Consider the following 22,633-nt stretch of genomic DNA (forward strand, 5'->3'; position numbering starts at 1 on the left):
ACTGGAGAGCTAGCTAGCCGAGTCACCTGTTACCTTAGCCACTCATGTTAGTCAGCTGTACCTTATTAGCTTAGCCGCTCTGTTACTCTTTGACTGCTTGAGTCTGATAAAGGATGAATTTTCTCATATTTCATTGAAATCACTTGTGAAGTTGATCTGTTTTCTTTAACATAGCCACTTTTGATGAAGCCTCTGGTGAATTGAGCATCATGCATTTGTGGGATGAGCAGTGTTGAATTTTTCATAATTAAAAAAACAATAAAACGATTTAGTCTCGTTTTGTTCATGTCGTCCTCCATTGAGCTTCACACACCGAAGTCTGTAGGTGCGTTCAACATGAGAAAGCCAGAGGCAGACCTTTAAAGGACCTGTATCCTGCTTCTTTAGCTCGTCCAAACCCTAGAAATGGAATTAACATGGTCATAGTTTATTTTTGGCGCTAAGAAAAAGTAATTTTGTGTGAAATAAAAGATTTTCTGGGGCTGATTCTGAAACCCGGAAGAGAAAATGCTCCGTTTCACTGAAATCCCGCCTCTCCCCCTGTGGACTTTGACTGACAGCTACTTCAACCAATCAGAGCTTCAAAACAAATACGCTGGCTCTCGCTTCTCCAGACGCAAAAACGTCTTTTCCTGTGAGAAACTCACCAAGCGCAGACCCTCCAGACCCTCCAGACCCTCCAGACCCTCCAGACCCTTCCAGACCCTTCCAGACCCTCCAGACCCTTCAGACCCTCCAGACCCTCCAGACCCTCCAGACCCTTCAGACCCTCCAGACCCTCCAGAACCTTCAGACCCTCCAGACCCTCCAGACCCTCCAGACCCTCCAGACCCTCCAGACCCTCCAGACCCTTCAGACCCTCCAGACCCTTCAGACCCTCCAGACCCTCCAGACCCTCCAGACCCTTCAGACCCTCCAGACCCTCCAGACCCTCCAGACCCTTCAGACCCTCCAGACCCTCCAGACCCTCCAGACCCTCCAGACCCTTCAGACTCTTGCTCTTGCTTGATTGTTGCTTTCAGACGATGGTTAAAGTTTATCTCCGTAATCGGAGATACAAAAAGCAGCAACGCTGATTGCCGAGGGCCTGGGGGGGGGGGGGGGGGGGCCGGGGGGGGGGGGGGGGCCCAGGGGAGCCATCTTCACCGTGTGACGTGAATGAGGGAAAACAGAGCGTTTTCACGGTGGAGGGGCTGCCTCTCTGAGCAGCACAAACACCAGGAAAGCTCAAACACACAGGCACGAAGGAAAAAAAAACACTTTGGGGTGTTTTAGGTGAGAACAGAACTATATAACAAGGTTAAACATACAAAAAGTGAATTTTGCATGATACATCCCCTTTAAGACCTCTGAGCCGCCCCGCCAGATGTGGCCCGGCGTCACTGATACGTAGGACCTACGTAGGGCATCGAAAACTGGCGAGACCCCAAACCAGATCGGTCCCAGAGGAGCCGCTGTGAGCTGCTGGAGAGGCGACTCACCGCCGCCTGGCCCAGCGCTCTGGTTTCAGACCGGCCGGGGACTGGACCCCAGCCCACTCCTCATCAGTTTGATGACAACAGGCTTCATTTGCATAAATAAACACCCACGGTTTTTACTATTTGTGCTAAAAAGCACAAATAGTAAAAAAAACAAATGATAAAATCAGCAGCTCTCACCTTCAGCAGAGCTGCAGTCTCCTCTATTCTTTTGGAATTTTGAACAGCACAACACTTCATATTGATTTGGCCCAACCAGCCAAGTTTGCTGTTGTTTTTTAAGGACAATAGACTGAAAACTTTATTAATTTTTTTTGGACTGAGGGGGCGAGGCAGTCTGCCCCCCCTTGACGCCTGGTCCGCACTTGCAGCAGCAGCAGCGTCACATGACAGAAGCCAAAATGTAACTTAAAATGATTTTGTTTTTTAAATTTTATTTCAGTTAACTGAATATGAATTAACACAATGTGACACACAAAAGAAATTATGAATTCTTTTGTTTTTAATAATAATAAAAAAAATACCCCTCTGACAGCCAGGGGGGGCAAGGAGGCACAGGCATTGCCCCCCTAACTGACCCCCGGACGACGGGCCTGTAAACACCCCCCACGGTGGGAGTCATGAGAAACACTAACATGGAGAACACAGGGCTGTCCGAGTTGGAGGCAGACTGATAACTCCGCCCCACGGCTGCGTCGTCTGCTTCGTCTGCCTCCGGCTTTGCCATCGTGAACACACCTAGTCTTCTAAAATGGTTTGTCAACTGCAGCCTGCCAGGCAGTGCTCAGGGAAAAGACACCTGTGGCCTCAGGAGGACGCATACACACATTTACAGGTACTGTGCACACACACACCTTTACATACATTCAAGTAAAAAGATCCAGGTTTGCTCGACAGGCTGACTCCTTCACTTTCTTACTTTCAATGAGGTTTAATTGAGCCAATCACAGCTTGTCTTTGTTGTGATGTCACGGTCTGATGACCAATGAAAAGAGTCCAGTCAGTAACCGCAGCTGCTTTCTGTTACCATGGAAACCAGCAGTCAGTGTAGAAGCCAGATGACACAGAGACGCAGTTTACTTTGAAATAACTTTATTACATGAAATGAAAAGTTGCTCCAAGTTTGTCAGGAAAAAAAAGTAAAACGTGCTTTTTGTGTCGTGTTTCTTTCAAGAGTTAAAATCACCAACAGCAGTTCGACAGGAGGACTGAAAGCAGACGGTCTCACTTCACTTTCAGTCTGTCGTCCCTTCACCCCCAATTTCCACCAGGCGCCACAGCGCCGCGCCTCGGTCCGGAAGGCGCGAGCAGTGGCGCTGGTGATTCGCTCCAGTTCTATTTTCTCCGCTTCAAAACCTCGTAAATTCACTGTCGTTGAGAAAGCACCAGACAGGAAGTTACACCGGAAGTTTCAAAAATAAAACACAACGCACGACCTCACACTGCGGTCAAGCCCGCCCTCATTTCAGAAAGCACGGTCAACCGAGCACTCAACTGACTCTGTGGTGCGCGCACACTCTGTGCATTACGGGAACAGCGTTTTCACAGGGACTTCACAATAAAAGTTGGGTTAAGTTGAATGAGATCTTCCTTTTCATTTGGTTAACCCAGGGGCGGACTTACCATTAGGCGAAACTAGGCAGTTTCCTAGGGCCCCAAGTTCCTGGGGGCCCCATAAAACTCCTCATACACTTATGGTTAATACAGTTATTGCTTATTTGTACACATTATTTATGTTTTGATTGAAATCCTGTCGCTAAAATGCCAGCAGAATGCTTATTGTATTATGTGTGTCTCGGCCCCCCCTTCAGTCTCCACATTGGATCAGTCCATCTCACTGCGCATGTGCAGAGAGGATCCAGGAAGACAGCAGCAAAACATACGAAAACAAACGGCGCGAAGACAAGAGAAGAGCAGAGAAGAGAAAAGAACAGAAAAGAAAAAGATGATGAAAAGAAGCTACCCCAGCAGTGCTGAAAAAAGGAGGAAAAAGGAGGAAAGCAGAAAGCTGCTCTCAAAATGCCTCAAAGTGACGACATACTTCACCGCGGCAGCGGCTCCAGCAGCAGCAGCCCACCACGGCCCCAAGCCAAGTCGCCCCCGACCAACTCCACCCCAGCCCCCGACCAACTCGGTCCCAAGTAACTGTTCCAATGGAACAGAGCACATTTAGAGCAGCTGCACGTTGTTTTTATTTTTTAATTCTAGTGAACGTCTGTGTGCGTCTCTGCGATCAGCGGATGGTGCGTTCAGGAGCGTCGGAATGTTAATTACTACTGAAATAACGGGGTTACAATGGCTAAATGTGAAGGATTTGTGTGAGTCCCCCCGTCCCCCCCTAAACTGACCCCTATGTGCAGATTTTTTTAATGAGACAGATGTTGCAACTGAGGCTTTACTGTTCATTGTATTTATCATGTTCAAACTTAGTATGAATCAAAATAAAATACAATATTCACAACAACCAGCAAGTGTAACGGCGACGTCAACACCTGTTTGGGAGGGTCAGTCGTCGACGTGTGGAGATGAGCAGCTAGTGAGTATCAAAATGGTGAGTGTGTTGTCTTCTCATTTCAGAGGGCCTCATTCCTGCCTTTGCCTTGGGCCCCAAATTTGTTAAATCCGCCACTGGGTTAACCAAGTTAGTTTTCTTAGGATTTCACGACCTGAAGTGGCCGGCACAGTGAAACAGATATTCTCCTGCTCCAACGTCAGAACAAACTATCAAATTAAACACGAACACACACCAAACACGAACAGACGCCAAAAAAAAAAAACCCTGTTGGCAACAACCCAGTCCACTTCTGACTTATAGTAGCCCCCCACCAGGGTCCCTTCTCCAAGTGTCATCCTGATCTGATGTGTAGTTTCAAAATAAGAGCCCTCTGAAATAGCGCATTTTTGACTCATCCAACCAAATTCAAAGTGAGATTGCTCCAAAATGCATTGTTGCCGAGCAACCATTCTGACTGATCGTAGGCCCCGGAGGCTGCTGCATGTGATTTTGCCTGCCGCCGCAAGGCATGATGGGATGCGGGACTGGGTTTTGGGCCATTTCTTGCCGGTTTGCGTGTTCTGTGTGGTTTATTTGTGTTTCATTTATCATGCATGTGTTTTGTTCATTGTTGTTCTGTGCTGTTGCCGTGTTTTCCTTCATTTTGTGTTCCTGTTTGTGTGCACCGTGGCTCAGGGGGACCTTTGGGGGAGGGATGCGGCCTACGCGCCGCTGGGGAGGGCCTGTTGCTCGTGAACCTAAAGGTCAGACTCAGTCTCCTTCGCTGTCTCCGCCGCTCGAAATCGCCATTGGTGTCAGAAGTTGGATGGAGCCACGGCAAGCTTCAGAGAGAAGACGCCCGGAGAACGCAGGAAGGATCGCCGCACAGTGGAGGACTCCGAGCCGGCCCGACGGGTCCAGCGATCGGCCGAGGCACCGTCCAGAAGCGGCGAGGACGGCTGTGGACGATCTCGATCGCGTGGATGCGGGAGCTCGCCCGCCCACCGCTCCAGCGAGAGCCGCCGTCAAGCTGCCGAAGTATGACGGCGCCGGCTCACTGGAGCTCTTCATCAAGCAGACACGAGTCGCCGCAACGCACAACAGCTGGAGTGACCAAGACACCGCCGCACATCTAGCCCTGGCCTTGGAAGGCAAGGCCCAGCAAGTTCTCTTCGACTTCGTGCCCGGACAAGAGCGGATCCTGACTGCATTAATCACCGCACTCGGGCGGCGCTTCGGGCGGCGCACCATAGAGGCCGCTGAAAGGGAAAAGCTGAATAACCGCCGCCGCCGCCAAGGAGAAGGGTGTCTTCTTCGGCGACGTTAGCCAGGTGAACACGGGGCGGTGATTTGGCGCTGACCCGCGGTGTGGTGAGGATTGTCTCGGTGAGTTCTGCTTCCCAGAGGGCCTCCTCCAGGGTCTGTGGGGTAGCGAGCTGCACATGCTGATGCAGCCGCCTGGGGCGTGAGTCCTTGCAGGAATGCATGGAGGAGTTACTCCAGTTACTCCAACACGCTTACGGGGAAGGTGGGGAAGCCCTGCCGTGCGAATAACTGGACGTCAGCGGCGAAGGAGCCCAGGTTTTCTCCTGCTTGCCGTGGCTCCATCCAACTTCTGACACCAACGTGGCGATTTCGAGCGGCGGAGACAACGAAGGAGACTGAGTCTGACCTTTAGGTTCACGAGCAACAGGCCCTCCCCAGTGGCGCGTAGGCCGCATCCCTCCCCCAAAGGTCCCCCTGAGCCACGGTGCACACAAACAGGAACACAAAATGAAGGAAAACACGGCAACAGCACAGAACAACAATGAACAAAACACATGCATGATAAATGAAACACAAATAAACCACACAGAACACGCAAACCAGCAAGAAATGGCCCAAAACCCAGTCCCGCGTCCCATCATGCCTTGCGGCGGCAGGCAAAATCACACGCAGCAGCCCCCGGGGCCTACTATCAGTCAGAATGGTTGCTCGGCAACAATGCATTTTGGAGCAATGCAACTTTGAATTTGGTTGGATGAGTCAAAAATGCGCTATTTCAGAGGGCTCTTATTTGAAACTACACATCAGATCTGGATGACACTTGGTGAATGGGACCGTGGGGGGGCCTACTGTCAGTCAGAAGTGGAATGGTTGCTCGGCAACAGGGCGTTTTGTAGCAATGCAACTTTGGATTGTTGTTGGATTAGTCAAAAATGTGAGTTTTCAGAGGGCTCTTATTTTGAAACTACACATCAGATCAGGATGACACTTGGAGAAGAGGACCCTGGAGCGGCCTACTATCAGTCAGAAGTGGACTGGGTTGTTGCCAACAGGGTTTTTTTTTTTTTTTGGCGTCTGTTCGTGTTTGGTGTGTGTTCGTGTTTAATTTGATAGTTTGTTCTGACATTGGAGCAGGAGAATATCTGTTTCACTGTGCCGGCCACTTCAGGTCGTGAAATCCTAAGAAAACTAACTTGGTTAACCAAATGAAAAGGAAGATCTCATTCAACTTAACCCAACTTTTATTGTGAAGTCCCTGTGAAAACGCTGTTCCAGTAATGCACAGAGTGTGCGCGCACCACAGAGTCAATTGAGCGCTCGGTTGACCGTGCTTTCTGAAATGAGGGCGGGCTTGACCGCAGTGACCTCACGGACGTAACTTTTTTCCTATATGTTGTTATTAAGCCGCCTCGGGAGGCACGATAATCAGCTCAACAGGGTCCCAGACAGTAGCGAACGTGGAAATTACTGTTTTCATATAGAATAAACCATACAAAAGAAAGTATTGGATAAAGACAAGCACTCATTTGAGATCAAAACATAAACCATGTACTCACCCTTGCTGGAAGTAATATGGAGAGCCACAGAGCAATGTGGCTGGACGAGCAGAGCGACCTTGCAGAAGCGAAATGAGGTGTGTGTTGTTTTTTTTTTTTTTTCTGTTAATAGCATGTGTTGCTCGTGTGATACCGAGCGCACGAGAGCCTCTCCGAGGACCAGCCCTCCCCATCCGGACGGCGCGGCGCGGCGCTCCCGGTGTGCGCTGACTTTGACAGCAAGACGCTGGCGCTCCGCAGCGCGGCGCTGTCGCGTCCAGTGGAAATTGGGGGTTAGAGCTGCTGCAGGTTCAGCTTCTCCACATCCAGCAGGCCAGACCCCCTCCTCTCTCTCTCTCTCTCTCTCTCTCTCTCTCTAACCCCTTTCCCTCTAAAGACTCGCGGGTAGACCCGAGGTTTTTTAAACACTTGTGACACTTTTTAAAACGTTTCTAAACATGGGTCGACCCGCTAACAGTCAGAACTGCCTCCTTTCTCACTGCCTGCTGCGTTTTCCCGCGCTGATGGTGTCCCACGTTGATGACATCATCAGCGCGACGGAGCACAACAACAGTAAACAATGCAGCGGAACACAGGCCGTGTTCGAAACCGCATACTGCCTACTACATCCTTACATACTCATACTATCCATCCTGCATCCTGCTTACTCAGTCCATCAGACAGTATGCAAAGCGTTTACACTACAGCATACTACATAATAACCCACAATGCATTGCACTCCTCCCCGAGCCGAAATCGACCTGCTAAAGCTGATTTCACTTTAGCTCTAAACTCTTCAAATGTACAACTTCATCGAGATTTTTTTTTAAATTAGGTGACAGAGTGGTGGTTTTGAGGCTGACTATGTCGTTTATTTGTCCAAATTCCAGCCGTTTATGATTTTGTTCAGACGAATTCGGCGAAATGTGAGCCGGCCGCGGTGAGCGGCTCCAGCAGGAGGAGTCAGAGAAGCAGAGAAGCAGAACACACACAAACCCTGGACCCACCACGGGGGCCCCCCGCCCAGCACGGCGCCTAGCGCCGTGGCCGTGGCAGTCGGGTCCCCCGACCCAGCGGCCCAGCCTCCAGGCCCGGTTGGGCTTTGGTGGCGGGCGACCATGGATCACGCCGCCGGCCGCTCCCGCCACTCCGACCGGCTCCCCGCCGACCCGCTCGGCAGCGGGACCGAGACGCGCCGTCTCACCCAGCGGTCCTACGGAGCGGGCCCGCCCCGGGAGTCGCACCGAGTCGGTTCCGGAGGTCCGGTGGCGGACCCCCCGGCCCCCCGGTGCGGCGCGGCACCCCAGCAGCGGCCCGCCGGCGAGCTCAGAGTTTCTCACACCCTCCGGGGCCGGACCCAGATCGCGGGGCCAGCCCCCCCACCACACCCGCCGGCCGCCAGGCGGCGCAAGCTCTGTCTGGCGCAACCGCTGTCTGCCGCGTTGCATCTTGGGTAATTTCAGTATGAGTAGTGAACACACGATGTCTACTCAACATTTCTGGCGAATGCAGTATGCATCCGGGAACTTCTCGCATACTCAAAATCGCATACTGCCAGTGTAAACACACTGCATACTCAATCAGTTAGTATGAGTAGTAGGTAAGTATGCAGTTTGAACACAGCCCCAGTCCCCGTTACCTGTAGACGAGTCTCCTCTCCCCCACGGATCAGGAGAAGCTCTCTGGTCTCGCTATCTTGCCACTGCTGGGTCATCTTGACGAAGGAAATCTCACACTGTGTCCAGAAACAACAGCTAGCACGCTAACGTAGCCGCGCTGCGTCAACGTCATCAGGCAAGTTCCCGGATGTGTCCCTGCCACTAAAAGCCGATAGACCCTTGAAACAAAAGGCTTGATTCATCTATTAAAAGGATCCAAATTCAACCCACAAACTCAGAAAATTGAAAATCAGATATTAATAAATGGAATGGATATAAATAAATGTTCAAACAAATTGATCAGAAACAATAGAGGGTTTTCTCGACGAGTCATCAGGCGCGTCATCGACCCGGAAGTCACCATCTTGGAGGTACTCTGTATCACAACAAAGCACGAGTCCTAAGGAAGATCCAGAGTGTTTTCAAGAAAAATGGTAAATTATTGCCGTGTCATTGGTTGTACCAATAGGTCAGACCGAGAAAAGCATTTGGAATTATAAAGACCTCGCCCTGCGACAGACTGGCGACCTGTCCAGGGCGTACCCCGCCTTCGCCCACAGCAGCTGGGATCGGCTCCAGACACCCGCGACTCCGATAAGCGGTTGAAAATGAATGAATGAATGAATAGACTTCCAAAAGTTATAAAAAACCAGGGTGAGGAATGCCAAAAACTGTCAGAGGAACGGAGGCGCTTGTGGTTAGCAAAGCTTAACCAAGATCTACAAGGGAAAAATCTGGACAACATTTGTCAGGTTTCTTGTCAGGTAAGTGAAACAGAGCAACAGTCTAAGCTTATTAATGACTTCATGTTACTTTGATCATTCATAAACGTTTAGCTTCTACAGAAACTTGAATTTTTCTGTCCCTAGCCTTAAGAGATGTATTACTCCTGAATAAAAACAGTTTGTGCTAGATTTTTAAAGTATTTTATGTAAAAAAAAAAAAAAAAAAACATATTTCAGCTATCACACTATTTGTAGCCATCAGCTTGGTAATATTTGCATTTTCATCAATTATTTAGAACCCCAACCCCTACCAAAGTGCTGGTCCCCAGTGAGGGTCCAGGAGGTGGGAGCCAACTCGTACGGATCGTTACCACCAAGAAACCGTAGCTTCTTGAAATATCGGGCTTTCTTTTGTAACCCAAGGCCTTCCCGATATTCCTTTGCTTCTACAGTCTGTTTTTACGAGCTTTCAACATGGTTGAACGCACTCAAATTGTTCCATAACACACAATCACGACTATTGTGAGTATGATTGTTTACACTGAGTATCTCCAATAAGGCGGCGCAGCGAGGGTACCGCCCAAGTCGTGATGTTGGTGAAAACCCTCTATATTCGACCCACAGGTCGACCGGCAGCAGTATCCTACTGGAACTCCATATATGGTGAAATAGAGTGGAATCAGGCGTGGCTGGTGGGAGAGAAGTTCTGAATCAATAATAAAATCAAAGAAAAAACCTTTAAATCCTCCATAACAGGGCTGTCGCGGTAAACCGGTATTGACGATAATCGTGGTATTAAAAAGTGAAATTTCAATATCGTGTTCAAAATGCGCACATGATAATATCGCAGAGGATCTAGTGCCACTTCAAACGTGTTGAAGTGTATTTTCAAAATCCGCTCCTGTTCTTCCGCCCTGCTTCGTCTCCCTCCTGCAGCACCCCCCCGACCCCCCCCCCCACCCCCCCGGCTCCCAGCTAGCGTGGCTCCCAGTTAGCGAGCGTCACGAGTGAACTAAGCATGTCGGCGGTGGCCGACAACGACAGTGAGACGCTCTATCTGAACCCGAAAACAGTGTGTTTAGCAGCACTGACTGCACGTCGATTCAAGCCGGGTAGCAGTGGGGCCCCATTAGGTGGGTTCCAGACGTGTCATTGTAATGTGTCCGGGGGGTTTCAAGTTGTGTCGCTGATATCCGCCGTCTTCTCCGCCGGCCCCCTTCTAGCAACTAACCGGTGAGTACTCGGAAAAGGGCCCCATGTGGGGGATTTTTGACACGTTGTCGTTGCAGCGTCTAGTGTAGCGCCTTAAATTTGTCATTGAAATTGACTGATGTCAGCCGTCCCTCGGGGCCCCCTTCAGCTCGGGGCCCTAGCCAGTAGCGGCGCCTCTGCTGGAGAGAAGCAGCTGCTGCTCATTCCGCCTCGGAGTTAAACAAACAAACAACAATCCTGGGCAGTGTGGGGGTGGGACAGGATTTCACCCCAACAGGACCCGAGGGTTTTCAGAACCCACCAACCCGACGGAAGTGACGCCTCTGCTGTGGATCCTCTGTTCATCAGTTCATCAGATTTTAATTAGTGGAGTGTAACTACACTTTTGGTATGCAGCTGTACAGTTACTGTTCTCATGTTGTTTCAACACCTCATTTGACAGGTATTCTGAATGTAATTCATCTGGGAAAAGAGAGAAAACAAACAAATATAAAATTAAAGATGAATCTGAATGTTTGTGCCATTATTAGTTAAATTTTTGCTGATATCGTGATAATATCGTTATCGTGATATTTTTTGCCCATGATAATCCTGAAGAGAAAATGTGATATTGTGACAGCCCTGCTTCATAATATTTATCCAGCTAAAAAAACATTGCAAAGATTTACGTTAAACATAGACTACAACTGCTGTTTCTGTGCAACGGAGATGGAAACAATACAACACCTTTTCTATCAGTGCAGTTTCAGTAAAACTTTCTGGATTAAAGGGCAACTCCGATTTGTTGACACCTGGATAGGGGTGTCACGATACACAAAAACCTCGGTTCAATACGTACCTCGGTTCTGGGGTCACGGTTCGGTTCGGTGTCGATAAAGTACAGGAACAAAATGCAAAACCTAAATTTTCTTGTTTTCCATGCTTCCCGTGTCCGTGTGTCTGTATCTCTTTGCGGCACATCACCGATGGCATCGCTCTTCTCTCCTGCTGCATTTGGGCTCAGCTGTGCACGTTGTACTGATCCACGCATCCTCGAGAAGCTTTTCCAGCTCTCTAGACTGTTTATCTGCTCCTTTATTTCAGATTATTTATAGGAATTGAGGCACACACATTGTCAGTACGTTATCATTTAGTATCAGAGTTTATTTAGCCTTTTTTTTCTGTTTCTGAATCTCGGGGCTGCGCCCGAGCGATTAGACCTTCTCCTCCTCCTGACAGAGTCTGCTCTCTCCGTCCTCCAGCTTTTCTCTGAGTTTCTTCATACGGAGTTGCAGCCTGTTCGCTTCACAGACTCACTTTTCAAAGTTAGCATCCGTCATGGTTTGTTTGCTGCGGCGCTCTGGCGCATGCGTGTACCGGCGCGACGGGGCCCCGCTGGAGGCCCGCCTTCCGCACGGAGGTGTCAGAGAAGAGCAGAGCGGAGCTTTGAACATCCAACCCCGGACCGAAAGGCAACCCAGGGCCGCCACGGGGGGGGCCCCCGCCCGGCATGGTGCCCAGCGCCGCCGCCGTGGCGGACGGTTCCCCCGACCCAGCGGCCCAGCCTCCAGGCCCGGTCGGGCTCCGCAGGCGGGCGACCGGACACACACGCCGGCCGCCCCTTGCCGTCCGACCGTCTTCAGGTGGGTCGGCTGACAGCGCCGTGACAGCCGAGGCCAAGCCAGAGTGCCTCTCTGCTGGGGAGAGGAGCTCCGCAACGTTCCCATCCGAGCTAATTGTGACTAAGTTAGCGAAAACTGTCAGCTGACCCACCTGAAGACGGTGGACGAGCTGACTTTATGATAACACTGGCGATGGATGAAAAAATATAGCCGAAATGAGCGATTTTGCAGAAATTATGTGCCGTGCTGAAGCTCCCCTGCCGTGGCCCCCGCTAAGTCGGTTGGATCTAAATAACTTCTGAAGGACTCCAAGCTGCACCGTGTTTGTCTGAGTGAATATATGAGCATGAGACACCTAGAAATAAGGTCCAGGTGTCAAAAAACGGAGTTGCCCTTTAAAGCTGCAGTTTTTTTTGTCAAATAGAACCAAAGGAACCGTCCGCCTCCAGGAGATCCACATTCTGTTCAACACCAACTTCCACCAAAATAAGGAAACAACCCTGCTAAGGCAGCTAATAATAATGCTGGGGAGATTCTATGGAGTGAAATTAATGCCAAAACCTCTCCAACACAAAAAACGTGTTTTATTCACAGCCGATGATTCACACACAAACACAGTGTGTTTTGCAAAAGCAAAATGTCATTCACAACTAATGCACTTAGGTTTGTCCATCAAAAAAACGTTCCACAAATTAAAAAAATATATATCTGCACTTACATTAAAATATTCTTTAAGTGCAAAATAAAATCTTTCAAGATTAATTTTTTTTTTCCGAGTACAAAAAACAATTCTGCGGGTTGGAGAAAAAAATCTGCAGGTTGGAGAAAAAATTCCGCGGGTTGGAGAAACTTTTCTGCGGGTTGGAGAAACTTTTCTGCGGGTTGGAGAAACTATTGGCTCCCCAGCGTCACGTGACTTTTGGCAGCGATTTTGCACCTTCCTGATTCGCATCCGCAGGACTTGGGATTTATTCACAACTGCCAGTGTTGTGTAATTTGCATGCCACAACAGGAGGTGGCGCTGTGCGCGTTCACGTTTACAGTGTTTACAGTAAATGATCATGTACTGTGCTGCAACAAGACAGAATTAAACACAAGGAGAAATGGACCAAAACAGAAAGGCGACGGACTGTATGGAGACAAGCTGGACCCTGTTCAGACCCGGTTGGGCTCACTTACCGCTCCTGTTGTGGAAAAGGCTGCCTGGAAGTGAAATGTCCATCAAAGCATCGCAGCAGTTGGTTGTCAGGGCACAAACTTTTGTCTTGAAGACAGTAATACTACAGCCAGACACAGAAACACTACAGCCAGACAGACTCACATCTCTGTGACAGCTGCTAAGTTTTGTGACTGAGTTGTGTGGACGCCGGTGGACTGCAAGGTGCACAATGTTTTCCTTCATTTTATTTGCAGTGTTATTTGTTTATGCACAATCTAATCGTACTTTATACAGTTGCAGTGATATTTGTGTGCACAGACTTTTGCACCTTATTTGAACTGTAACTGTAACTTTAACAGTGTTGCTGCTACACAAGAAGGTTGGTAATAAACAGAAAAGACTTTGAAACCAGAAATGGTGACATTATTGCAGCATGGGTAAATGGCGCAGTCTCACAGAGGATTTCCCATTAAAATGAAGTTTCATAAATAGCTACTGAGCTACAATATTTAATTTCACCATAGTCTTATTAACTTATTAAAGCAGAGGCTGGTTTTTGTCACCATATGAGCAGTAACAGCTGAGGAGATTTACCTGTCCTGACAGAATGAAATGTTCAGGATAAATATTAGAATTAAGCAGAGGAAGACTGTTAGCCATCAGTTTTATTTACAGAAAAACAGAAGTTGGTCACATATAATCAAGATAAACAAAACAAGCGGTTCATCTCGGCACACATGGACTTAATTTCACCATTCATAAGTTTACAACTGACACACTGCTCATTCTCCACCATGTCGCTCTGTTGTGGAGCTTGATAACCATCAGGTGTGTGAGGTTCAGGTGCAGCAGGTGCAGTAACTGCCGTCACACTCTCCTGTCTCCTTTCTCTCCGTTGGAATCTTTCCGCAGCTTTCTCCTCCGTGTGTTGAGATGTGATGACAGGTTCAGTCTGGATGAGGTTCATTCACTTCATCAGCAGCTCTCCTGAAAAACACACACACGCCCATTATGACTTTTAACATGAGGTCAGTTACAATGTACTCTCAAAGTCAATCTCCTATGACTGAGGACAATTATGATATAAATTCAACAGTAATCTATAAGGAAGTGGAGGAAAGAGTGTTTGCTTTGCCACTACTGCCCTGAGCTAGCGTGGCTAACGCTAGCAACCAGCTAACACCACAACATGGGTTAGCTCCGGCAGTGACAAAAATGACATGTACCCACGAAGATAATTTAATTTTTCATCAACAATGACCACAAACTCACCTGTTGGCTGCTCAGGGCGCGTTGTTTTGGGGCGACTGACTCACTCGGTTGTGGTCCTGGCTGGTTGTGGATGGTGCTATGCGTTAAACGGCATCAACAGCGCCACCTCCTGTTGTGGCATGCAAATTACACAACACTGGCAGTTGTGAATAAATCCCAAGTCCTGCGGATGCGAATCAGGAAGGTGCAAAATCGCTGCCAAAAGTCACGTGACGCTGGGGAGCCAATAGTTTCTCCAACCCGCAGAAAAGTTTCTCCAACCCGCGGAATTTTTTCTCCAACCTGCAGATTTTTTTCTCCAACCCGCAGAATTGTTTTTTGTACTCGGAAAAAAAAAATTAATCTTGAAAGATTTTATTTTGCACTTAAAGAATATTTTAATGTAAGTGCAGATATATATTTTTTTAATTTGTGGAACGTTTTTTTGATGGACAAACCTAAGTGCATTAGTTGTGAATGACATTTTGCTTTTGCAAAACACACTGTGTTTGTGTGTGAATCATCGGCTGTGAATAAAACACGTTTTTTGTGTTGGAGAGGTTTTGGCATTAATTTCACTCCATAAGATTCCACATCCACAAAATGAAACCGAACTGGAACCACTTTTTAGTAGAGCTAAAACTTTACATAAAATGCATTGCAAACATTGAAAACTTAAAGGCTGTAAAGACTTTGGCTTTAATAGAAATTCTGCACCGATCTGATGGATCAGTAAATCCCTGGTCAGCGTGGAGGGCGTGGCCCTGGCTGTGGGGGAGAAAGTGGGCTACGATAACGTCAAGTCGGTCGCGAGGATGAACAGCGCCGTGGTGGTCTTCCTGGACCAGGTGGAGCAGGCTAACGCTGTAGTGGAGTCGGGCATTACCGTCGCGGACAGGTTGGTCCCGGTCCAGCCGCTGTCTCAGCCTGCTGTCCGGGTCGTCCTGTCCAACGTCCCTCCGTTCTGCCAGACGAGCTTCTGATCCGCGAGCTGTCCAGATCTGGAAAGGTGGTGTCCTCGGTGAAGGACATCCTGTCTGGATGTAAGTCTCAGCTGCTGAAGAACGCCGTGTGTCCCAGAAGACACGGATTTATGATCCTCAATAACCGGAGCGAGGAGCTGAACCTCAGGTTCCGTGTGAGAGTAAATGATTATGATCACGTGGTTTTTGCGAGCTCAGCTGGCAGGAAGTGTTTCAGCTGTGGACAGGAGGGACACACCATCAGGGCCTGTCCAGCTGTGGACAGGAGGGACACCATCAGGGCCTGTCCAGCTGTGGACAGGAGGGACACCATCAGGGCCTGCCCAGCACGGTTTGGGTTGGTTCCATCTGGTTTAGCGGAGTCCGGCTCAGAGGAGTCGGGCTCGGCGGTGTCAGGTTCCGCGGGACCCGGTGCTGCTGCCGCAGCCGCCCCAGCCCCGGAACCGCGGGCCAACGCCTGGGCCCCCCCGCCCCCCCCCCCAAAAAAAAAAACCAGCACAGGGTGAAGGTGGGGATCATTTGCCTGACTTGAATGGTTTTATTTTATCGGCCAGGCTCCATATGAGCAACAGACAGGAGTCCGGCCTCACTGAGCAAGAATTCTATCGTTTAAAAAAACTGGTGCCAAAAGCCAAAAAACAATTAAATGATGAAGGTGGCAGCCAAGTGTTTTTTAATGAATGTATTTGTTCTTATCCTGGTTTTAGACATCTCATTTATCATGGATGTTTTTAAGCTGGGTGTTTTAAACATAAATGGAGCAGAGATCTGAGAAAGAGACAGTCAGTTTATGAGACAGCCACACTGAAGAAGATCGACGTCCTGTTCCTTCAGGAAACTCATAGTGATTTTAGCATTGAGGCTGAATGGAGGAGGGAATGGAGGGGGGAGGCCATCTTAAGCCACCTTACTCCTCTCAGTGGAGGAGTGGGCCTCCTCTTCTCCAGGGCTTTTAGCCCCGCCTCCCTGGAGGTCCAGCATTGTGTACAGGGGAGGCTGCTTTTAGTCAAAGCTCAGTTCCACCATTTTAAACTTGTATTTATTAACATTTATGCTCCAACAGCCGGTGCAGAGAGGAAGCAGTTTTTCCTCAAACTGTCTGAGGTGGTCAGTGGGTGTGGGTCGGAGGACTATTTGTTTGTGGGGGGGGATTTTAACTGCACGGAAGACGCAACTTTAGATCTGGACCATGCAGAGCCTCATCCAGCCTCTCAGCACGTCTTGAAGCAGCTGGTCCATCTCAGGGCGTTGTGGACGTTTGGAGAAGGATGCATCCTGACTGTCGGCAGGACACCTGGTCCCACTGTAGAGAGAGCAGGGTCTCCTCAGCCAGGCTGGATCCTATTTATTGTCTTAAGCATCATTTTAATGTTTTTAGGAGGTGTGATATTTTACCTGTTGGTTTTACTGATCATTGTCTACTTTTAAGCAGTATTTTTATCAGGGATGTCACCAGGGAGGCTTACTGGCATTTTAACTCTGTTTTAACCTTTGATAGAAGTTTTAGGGAGGCTTTAGTGTTTCTTTGGGAGGGTTTTAGACAGAGGAAGGGAGATTTTAGCAGTCTGAGGCAGTGGTGGGACCACGGTAAGACGCAGATCAAACTCCTGTGTCAGCAGCACAGCCTCAATGTCACCAGTGATCTCACCAGATCTATGAAGGATCTAGAGACCCAGATAGTGGAACTGGAGCATTTAAGTGAGTCCACAGGAAATTCAGGTGGCTTTGAAAACCTCAAAAGGAAAAAAATGGCTTTAGCCGACCTGCTGAACGTTAAAGTGCAGGGCGCACTGGTTCGGTCCCGGTACCAGACCATCACAGGGATGGATGCTCCCTCTAGCTTCTTCTTTAGCCTGGAGAAAAAGGCCGGACAGGGGAGAGTGATCCACTGCTCTCAGTGATCCACTGCTCTCAGACACGGGGGAGGAGATCACCGAACCAGGCCAGATACGGAGGACGGCGGTGGGCTTCTACTCCTCCCTGTATGGGAGTGAGTTCACGGAGGAGCAGGAGCTCCTGGAGGGGTTCCTGAGGGGACTGGAGTCCTGGAGGGGTTCCTGAGGGGACTGGAGCTCCTGGAGGGGTTCCTGAGGGGACTGGAGTCCTGGAGGGGTTCCTGAGGGGACTGGAGCTCCTGGAGGGGTTCCTGAGGGGACTGCCTCGGGTCTCTGAGGAGACCAATACAGAACTGGAGGCCTGCCTGGACATGCAGGAGCTGTGGGCGATGCCAACGGGCAGGTCTCCTGGGATCGACGGGCTCACCGCCGAGTTCTACAAGGCGTTCTGGGACATCCTGGGTAGGGATGTCCTGGACGTCCACAACGAGTGCCTGGCCTCTGGTTCCTTGTCAGTGTCCTGCAGGAGAGCAGTCCTCACTCTGCTCCCCAAGAAGGGGAACCTGCAGGACATCAAGAACTGGCGCCCCGTGTCCTCCTGTCCAAGGTCTTGGCCTCCAGGCTGGGGGGGGCTATGGAGCAGGTCATCCACCGGGATCAGACCTACTGTGTCCCCGGCAGGTCCATGGTGGACAACGTCCACCTGATTCCGGACGTTTTTGAAGTCTCTAGTTCTTTGGACATCGATGCTGGTCTGGTTTCAGTAGACCAGGAAAAGGCTTTTGACCCAGTTTAACACAGCTTCCTGTGGAGGGTCATGGAAAGTTTTGGGTTCGGCGCTGATTCCACAGCCCAGTTCCAGGTCCTGTACAGGGACATTGAGAGTGTGCTGCAGACCAGCGGCAGTGTGTGTGCTCCTTTCAGGGTGTGCAGAGGTGTCAGCAGGGCTGAGCTCTGTCTGGGATGCTCTATGTTCTCTCCCTGGAGAACCTCCTCTCTAAGCTACGTTCCAGTCTGCAGGGTCTGCTTTTACCAGGTCTTAGTGAAAGCAGGATTTTATCGGCCTATGCAGACGATCTTATTGTTTTTATACGGAATCAAGGGGACGTAGATATTTTAGTTAATATTATTAAAGATTTTAATGTGGCATCCGCAGCAAGGGTCAACTGGGGGAAGAGCGAGGCCCTTGCTGTCGGCAGGTGGCATGGCGGTCTCCCAGTTCTTCCCGAAAATTTAACATGGAGGAGGGAGGGCCTCAAATATCTGGGCATTTATGTTGGCAAGGAACATTTTGTTCAGAAGAACTGGGAGACCGTCATGGAAAAGGTGGAGGCTAAGCTCTCCAGGTGGAGGTGGCTCCTCCCAAAAATGTCACTTCGGGGCAGAGTCCTGGTTTTAAAGAACCTGGTTCCTCCCAGCTGTGGCCTCGGCTCACCAGCAGACCCTCCTCCAGGCCTCCTGGCTCAGATTCAAAAGAACATGATCGATTTCTTCTGGGATGGTCTGCACTGGGTGCCACAGGGGGGAGGGGGGCCAGGGCCTGGTCCACTTGGCCAGCCGGACCGCCACTTTTAGACTCCAATTCCTGCAGAGGTACCTGGCAGGACCGGCGGATCTGGTGTGGAGAGGCGTGGCCAGCTGCATCCTGAGGCGGGCCAATAAGTTGGGGTTGGATCATGGTCTGTTTTTAACTGATCCCAAATTTCTAAATCTCAAGGGGGGCCTCTGTTCTACCAGAGTTTATTTAAATGCTGGGCCTTGTTTTCACGCAGAAGGTGCCTGAAAGCCGACTCTCTGCACTGGCTGTTGAAAGAACCCCTGACACACACTGTATCACTGTAAACTGTGCAAATAAAAGTGTTTTAAACATAAAAAATCTCTCTCTCTCTCTCTCTCTCTCTCTCTCTCTCTCTAATGAATCTTTCAAACATTTTTTTCCCTCCTGTCCTCTCTCAGAAACATGTTGGGCTGATGTTAGAGACGGGATTTCCCTCAAGATCAGTGATGTTCAGAGTGTGGACCTCTCTGATATTTTATATTACAGAACGTATCCAGACAGCTTCATCTGTGGTTATCAAAGTAACCCTTCTGCTGGGAAAATATAATTCACACTGGAATAAATGGAAGAACAAAAAAACCATCCTTTAATTATCGTACTGGTCCGACGATTGGACGATATTTTTTTCCAGAAACGGTTTTCTCCAAAATGGGGTGGTACTGTAATCCAGGACTAGATTGTCGTTACACATCTGCGCTCCATCCACTAGATGGAGCCAGAGTATCGGCAAGGCCGGATTAACCATTAGGGCAACTGGGCAATTGCCCAGGGGCCGAGACCTACAGGGGCACACGGCAGTAGCCATAACCAGAGCAGAGGCGTAACTTACAGAGGGTTGGTGGGTTATGAAAACCCACGGGCCCTCTTTTGGTGAAATCCACTGCCGAGGATTTTTGTTTGTTTGTTTGTTTAAATCCGAGGCAGAATGAGCAGCAGCTGCTTTTCTCCGGCCAGAGGCGCCGCTACTGGCTGACAACTGAGCAGGCTGATCTCTGTTCGCTCTAAAAGAAGAATCACACCACAGATAAGTACACATGCACAAACCGCGTGCAGCACGTTAGCAGCTAATACCTAGCGGCAACGTTCTTATACTCATATCGTATCTCACAGAGAAAACAGAACTCGAACTGACACACCTTTCTGTAATCCAGCATAAGGCGATGGATTAAAGAACTTTTATCTATTTCAGTCATCAACATAATGCTCTTTATAAAGGCCGCGTGGTGGAGTGAAGCAGAGATAAACTTACCCAGTTCAGACACCGGAAAAACTGCGCAGATAAGCTGCGCAGCGTTACAGTCATACAGTTCCGGTGAGACTTTCAAAATAAAATACAAAAAGAGCAAAGTGTCTGTATCCCAAATTTAACATGAATTTAAACATATTTACACTGTTACACCAGCACCAGCAGCTGGCATGGTTACATATAGACTGTGTGTAATTCTGTTAAGTTATGTTATTAATTATTTTATTTGTTATTTAATAAAGTATTTCTTTGCTGATCCGTCGTCCTGCACTTCATTCATCATAAATCTGGGCCTGAGAGGCCCCGTAGTCCCTCTTGCCTCGGGCCCCCAGGGGGTCTAGAAACGCCCCTGTGCGCCGGTGGGGCGTCACTTTTCTAAATAAATGTCATGTTTTCAGATCAGAAGTCTCATTAAACACTCCTCCGTCCACGTTCTTCAACTTGTCCACTTCGATGGAGAAACAGTCAATCACAGAAGTGAAATGGCTCGAAGCACTGCAGTCTGGAAAGGTAGAAAACGGTCTGAGAGAGTTTGTAAAGTGTTGTTTTCACTGAATTTCACAAATTCCTGTGCTAAAGACAGTGTGTGTGAGGAGTTGGTGATTAAAGGCAGCAGCTGCTACTGTGAGGTGTTTCATCCTTCAGTTTAGTAATGTGAGCTTTTGTTATGGTTTGTTTGTCAGTAGGTGAAGCACTTTTTTAAACCAGTAAATTTCTTAAATCATTCTTTTGTTGTTGAAGGTTATTTTCGATCAGAATAGAAACATTTTTTGGGTCAGTTATTCAAGGTTTCATGATTTGGCCGCTTTGCTCCAACTCTGCTCTGCCAACACAACAGAAGTTCAGGCTCACAACCTGCTCTGATGAGATCTGCCTAGCAACAGGCAGCTCGTCCTCTGATTGGCTGCCGAGCGCCAAAACACTTTTTCAACGTTTTCCGTCTTTTGAGATTTTAGTTTCTTTGCTGAATATTCCTGCACTCTCAGACCATTGCACCATTGTGGTTTATGTTTTGACTTTTATTTTATGATTTTTCATTTTTGTTTGTGAGTATTTTTTCCATCGTTATTTGGAAATTTCAGTTTTTGATTTCAGTTTTCATGCTTTTCTTGGAATTTGGGGATTTAATTTCTGTCTTATATATTTCATTGCTATTTTTAAAGCTTTATATTTCCATTGTGATTTACTGTATGCTTTCATTTGTTTTTATTTGTAGCTTTTATAAGTTTTCATTTCTGTTTTTTTTTTAATGTTTTGTATTTACATACAAAAAAAAAATACTTTATCAAGCCAGAGGGAAGTTCTTTTAAATGAAAATGAATAATTTAGTGGCGCTGTGTTCACAGACGGCAGCAGCAGATCTGAGCGCGTAGCCGCCGCTGTCCTTGAACGCAGCACCGCCCCGTTTGTCCCAGGGACCCTGAAGGCATCTCGCAGCGGGCAGAAGCAGGAAGCGGAGACCGAGCAGCAGACGCTTCGAGCGGAGTCACTCCGGCGGGAGAGTCGGTCCTGAAGGCGAATAGCTGGTCCGGGGAGCGGGACGGGGTCCGCCTGGACGGTCAACATGTCCCCCCTCTTTCTGCTCGTCCTCTTGGGGACAGCTGTGGCGGTAAACTGCGGTAAGTTCCTCTTTTATTCTCAAACCCGGAAAAGCGACAATCGAAACTACAGGTTGTGGGTCAAATTGACCCGTTTCAGAGTTTGAAGATCTAGGAAAAGTATTTAAAATTATTTTTTCAGGATGAAACTTCTTCTGCTTGCCTTAATTACTGTGATCAACATGTAAAATGAAAATGGGTCATTTCACATATTTGCAACCACCCACTACATGTTTATATGACAGAGATACTGTTCGGGTCAATTTGACCCAGCAGTCAAACTGGATGTAAAAGAGTCTCAGAAATGTCAGATTATTTCTTTATTTGCATTGAAACTGTGAGACATATTTAACCACACACACACACACACACACACACACAGGTGTTTTGACTTTTGACAAGAACTATTTATGTTCTCGCAGAAAAACTATCTTGAGTTAAATTCTGATTGAAATGATTCTGATTTTGAACCACATGAGGGGATTTATATTTCTATTTCCCCAAGCAAGACGTTCATGTCAAAAAATGGTGCAATACAGTGGTGCTCATTCCCAAATATGCATCAGGCAGACCTGTCTGCAGGAATCATAGTGGCAGGGCCCACTGCCATGGCAGTGACTGGTGTGACAGACATCAGATCAGCTTTTGAGCTGGTCATGCCTAATTCAGTACAGAAAATCATTCTGGATCTGGACTAATGTAGGACTGAGGTGTGTTTTTGGGGAGAAGTGGAGGGAGTTGGACAAAACACATTCAGGAGTGTATTTGCGGCTCCTCATCCAGGCTGGGGTCTATAGGTCAAAGGATGAATCGACAGCCAGTCTGAGGGATGCAGAGACAGGCAGGGCCAGATTTTGAGCCACAATGTCTCTGGAGACTTTTCACATTTTCTCCAGAGTAATCAGATTTGATAATTGAAAGACAAGGGCTGGTAGACAGGAGAGACAACCTGGGAGCTCTGAGGACAGTGTGTGACAAGTGGGTAGAACCACCTCCACCACTCTATAACCCAGACCCTCATATCACAGTGGATG

At 48.5% G+C, this 22,633-nt stretch overlaps 1 protein-coding gene across 6 annotated transcripts in view; it reads left to right on the plus strand.

Annotated features, from left to right (window-relative positions):
* LOC115409192 (H-2 class I histocompatibility antigen, Q10 alpha chain-like) overlaps positions 1–22,633 on the plus strand; it is a 60,015-nt gene that overhangs the window by 15,697 nt on the left and 21,685 nt on the right. Inside the window, exons 1-2 of one of the 6 annotated variants that reach the window (XM_030120249.1) lie at positions 20,950–21,047; positions 21,348–21,620. The exons of the other annotated variants lie outside the window; for them this stretch is intronic. Of the exons in view, the coding sequence (XP_029976109.1) occupies positions 21,566–21,620 (55 nt within the window). The 5' untranslated portion in view covers positions 20,950–21,047; positions 21,348–21,565. Of the gene's footprint in view, positions 1–20,949; positions 21,048–21,347; positions 21,621–22,633 lie in introns of those variants that run through there. 6 annotated transcript variants of the gene reach the window in all.

Source organism: Salarias fasciatus, chromosome 22, assembly GCF_902148845.1.
Source record: "Salarias fasciatus chromosome 22, fSalaFa1.1, whole genome shotgun sequence".
NCBI classification, from domain to species: domain Eukaryota; kingdom Metazoa; phylum Chordata; class Actinopteri; order Blenniiformes; family Blenniidae; genus Salarias; species Salarias fasciatus.